General features: G+C 39.2%; 1 protein-coding gene across 1 annotated transcript; it reads right to left on the minus strand.

Moving 5' to 3' along the window:
* Positions 1-443: 443 nt before the first annotated feature.
* On the minus strand, positions 444-3,305 carry LOC104459652 (cytochrome c oxidase protein 20 homolog). The gene is made up of 4 exons (XM_010072816.1): positions 3,120-3,305; positions 1,364-1,478; positions 1,169-1,232; positions 444-585 (listed from the first exon to the last, which is right to left on the minus strand). The coding sequence occupies exons 1-4, from the start codon at positions 3,303-3,305 to the stop codon at positions 444-446; spliced, it is 507 nt and encodes a 168-aa protein (XP_010071118.1).
* Between the last annotated feature and the right edge of the window lie 28 nt (positions 3,306-3,333).

Genomic DNA, 3,333 nt, shown 5'->3' on the forward strand with positions numbered 1-3,333 from the left:
AATATTCCTGTTCCACAAACAGCACAATTAACAGCAGCACTGAGGGATACATTTACTCAAGAGAACAGCTGATGAAAGTATTTTCCTGTATTTAAACGAGATGTAATTACAACTTGCTAAAACAAACCATTCTGTTTCTAACGGAAGTTAAAGCAGTCCCAAAACCTGTCATTAATCCTCCGAGACCCTGCAACAAAAACCATCAGTTCCCAGATGTTTAACAGGTCATTCCTATCTGTGTACATAGTCACATACATACATATACTAAACAAAGAAAGGCTTGTATACTGACTTAACAGATGTGCTATGAATTTCTTGCTTGGATTTGCTATGAAAACCACCATGATTTATCAGTTTTACGCACCTCACACTTTTACAAGACTGCCATTTTTGGACCACCTTCTCCCAAAGCTGTATTAGACCACAGATTCCTCTATAGCAGACTATGAATCGCTCCCTTCATTGCCAGTTCGTTTTCTTTCTGGATCAAGAGAAGTACCTTCAAATAAAATTCTGTTTCTCATTCCTTCTTTAATCATTCTTTGCCGGATCCTCTGTTGGGCCAAATTGTACCTGCAGTAAAACCTAGAGGAAGGGATGAAAAGAAAATGATTCCCTGCTTTATATGAGTGACAGGATCAAATCAGGGTTGTTCAGCCACTTGAAAAGTTGAAACCACGTATAATACTGCTAGTAAAATTAATTATGAAATTATGCATAATGACAATACTAGGGTAAATGCTCTTTCTTTAAGGCAAACATTATCCAGCCACTGAGGAGCAGGATATACAAGTCTGATGCTAATTTCTGTAATCTGGATCTTAATTTCACGACCATTTAGTATGCTGCCTTTATAATTAGGACAGAAGGATGGCATATGTGAAGGAAAAGAGAAAGAATTAAGACAGATGGAAATAACTGGGTGGTTTGACCTCTTAGGATTCAAGGAACAATAGCAAGTTTTTAAAAAATATACTAACATAAAAATTCAAAGGCATTGAACTCTTTTCCTTTAAAAAAATAAATATTTCAGGGAGAAGGAAGAGGACACTTTGCTACACAAGTTTTTTTATGGAGTTTCAAAAACAGTGTAAAAGGTCATACAGGGATCATGTTGTACAAAGCAGTCAACACAGGTCTGTCAAAATTCAAGAACCGTTTTACATACCAGTATCCTAACATTGTGCAAATAAAGCCACCGACTGCAAAGTCACAAGATCTTCTAACTCTACCTGAAAGAAAAACAAAAATCCTCAAAAAAATTAGAGAAAAAACCTTGGATGACTTCCCATTATCAATAAAACCTAACAGCAAATTGAAATTTTTTCCTTGCAAATAAAAATCAGAAGGAATAAGTACTTACTAGTTACTAAAAAATGTCCAAGACCCACAACTAAAGATCCCACGGAGCCATAGAGCACTGATTCTCGTGCACATGGGACTTTTTTAACATCCAGAAATCCTAGGAGTTTAAAGGACTGTAAGAAAAAAAAAAAAAACCACCCACACCATAAATTTAAAAAAAAATATTTTTGTAGAAGTCTATGATGCCAACTCCATTGTAAAACTGTCTTGTTATCATAGCAGTCAAAAATAACCACTTGAGGATTTCCTACTTCCAGGGTTATATGTGAGGAAAAGTGAACATGCACAGCTGTATCAGGAATGGTTTCAGAAGAGTTAACTATTGACACAAGTGGCATCATTTCGTACAAACCTGTTGATCCATCCTTTCTATCAAATATTCTGAAAGAACTATTTCATTTTTTCCTTTACATTCTCCAAAGGAAAAGGGAGAAAACCCTTAAGAATCCAGGATCTTTGTTCAAAACCAACATGCATCACAACAAAACAGGTAAGGTTACAATCAGTTATGCAGTTAGTTATGCCATGTAACTGTAATATCTCAAGAGGCAAATGTGCTTAAAAAAAAAGTGAAGTTACTAGAGAATGCACGTGGCAGATAACCTTATACCAAACATTGAATAAAACCAGTAATTTTTAACCTCATTCTATGTATAGGCAGAGGCTGTGCACTGAAACTTTCTATATACAGCACATTCAGTTTTTAATTGAACCTACTGGTAATAACTATTCAAATTATTTCATACTTTGCCTTAAATTTATAACCTATTGTAGCTTATATCTATCAGTTTTCTATTTAGTTTTCAAACTAATTACATGTGACATTCATAAACCCAACTGTGAACTGACAAATATGTTTTTCATTTCAGAGATGCCTACACTGGCTTCTGCATAACCCCAGCCTTCTAACTTGAATACAACTCGTACTTCCCACCTGACAAACATCCTTGCAAATGCATGTTGGCGCCACAAGCAGGAGTGGGAAACTACATACAAAAATGCCTCAAGATGACGTGGGTCAGGGTTAAGGTGGCTGCACCACAGAAACATCTGCACATCTTTCTGCTATTAATTATTTTGTTAGGGATGGTGTGAGAACTTGTCTTCATTCTATCACGTTAAAATCCTTAGACTATTAAATACCACATGCACAAATGCATCAACTAAAATCTGTAAATATTATTTTAAAATGGTTTTAATTTTTTAAAAGCTATTCTACTTGGACAAAGTAGACTTTGAGGATGGAGTGCTACAGCATTTGTGGAGGGCTGACAACTCTGGGACAAGCCATTGTTAAACATCTGGCTGTGGCAACAGGGGTGGCGGGCGTCTGACAACAGCTGGATTTGTACACAAGTACGGAAACCCCCACCAATAATTTTATCTGTGTTCCCTAAGGATGACCACTCAGCTGTTTCCACATAATCCCTGTGTACAAATAAGACAAAAAGGATTTGGTCTATGTTGGTCTAAGCCTCCGAACGCAGAATTTCAGCTACTCTCATATGGAAGAAGTCACTCGATAGGTTGCTGTTCTTGGCTAAGGTGTCCCTGCTGCATCCACACAGCATGACGCATGCTTTTAAAATAGTATTTCACCCGTTGCTATACTTGAAATCATTTGTTAGGGCTCTAACTACTGGTGTTACAAAGGCTCAAGTGTCACGACACTGTTTCACCCACAAAGCCCCGTGGAGGACTCCGTGAAAAGCAAACACAAAACCCACCTGGCCCTATAGAGCCTCAGTCCTGACGGCGGTTTCCATGTGTTGTTCCCTAATTATTTCCTCTGAGGCAACCCCACCGGGGTTCACACCCTCCTCTCCCCGCGCAGGGTACCCACACAGCCCGTCCTCCGCCTCACCCTCCTCACAGGGCCGGCTGCGCTCCAGCGGGGCGGGCGGGGAAACGCTGAAGCGCGGGAAAGGCTCCACGCGCATGCGTCCGTGGGGGTGACAGCCCCGGCCC

Source organism: Pterocles gutturalis, unplaced genomic scaffold, assembly GCF_000699245.1.
Source record: "Pterocles gutturalis isolate BGI_N339 unplaced genomic scaffold, ASM69924v1 scaffold35412, whole genome shotgun sequence".
Lineage (NCBI taxonomy): Eukaryota > Metazoa > Chordata > Aves > Pterocliformes > Pteroclidae > Pterocles > Pterocles gutturalis.

Coding starts and splice junctions, on each gene's coding strand:
- LOC104459652 (XM_010072816.1), bottom strand. CDS start 3,305: ATGCGCGTGGAGCCTTTCCCGCGCTTCAGCGTTTCCCCGCCCGCCCCG. Junction 1,479..3,119: donor AACAACACATGGAAACCGCC/GTCAGGACTGAG, acceptor TTTTTCTTACAG/TCCTTTAAACTCCTAGGATT. Junction 1,233..1,363: donor TGGACATTTTTTAGTAACTA/GTAAGTACTTAT, acceptor TTTTTCTTTCAG/GTAGAGTTAGAAGATCTTGT.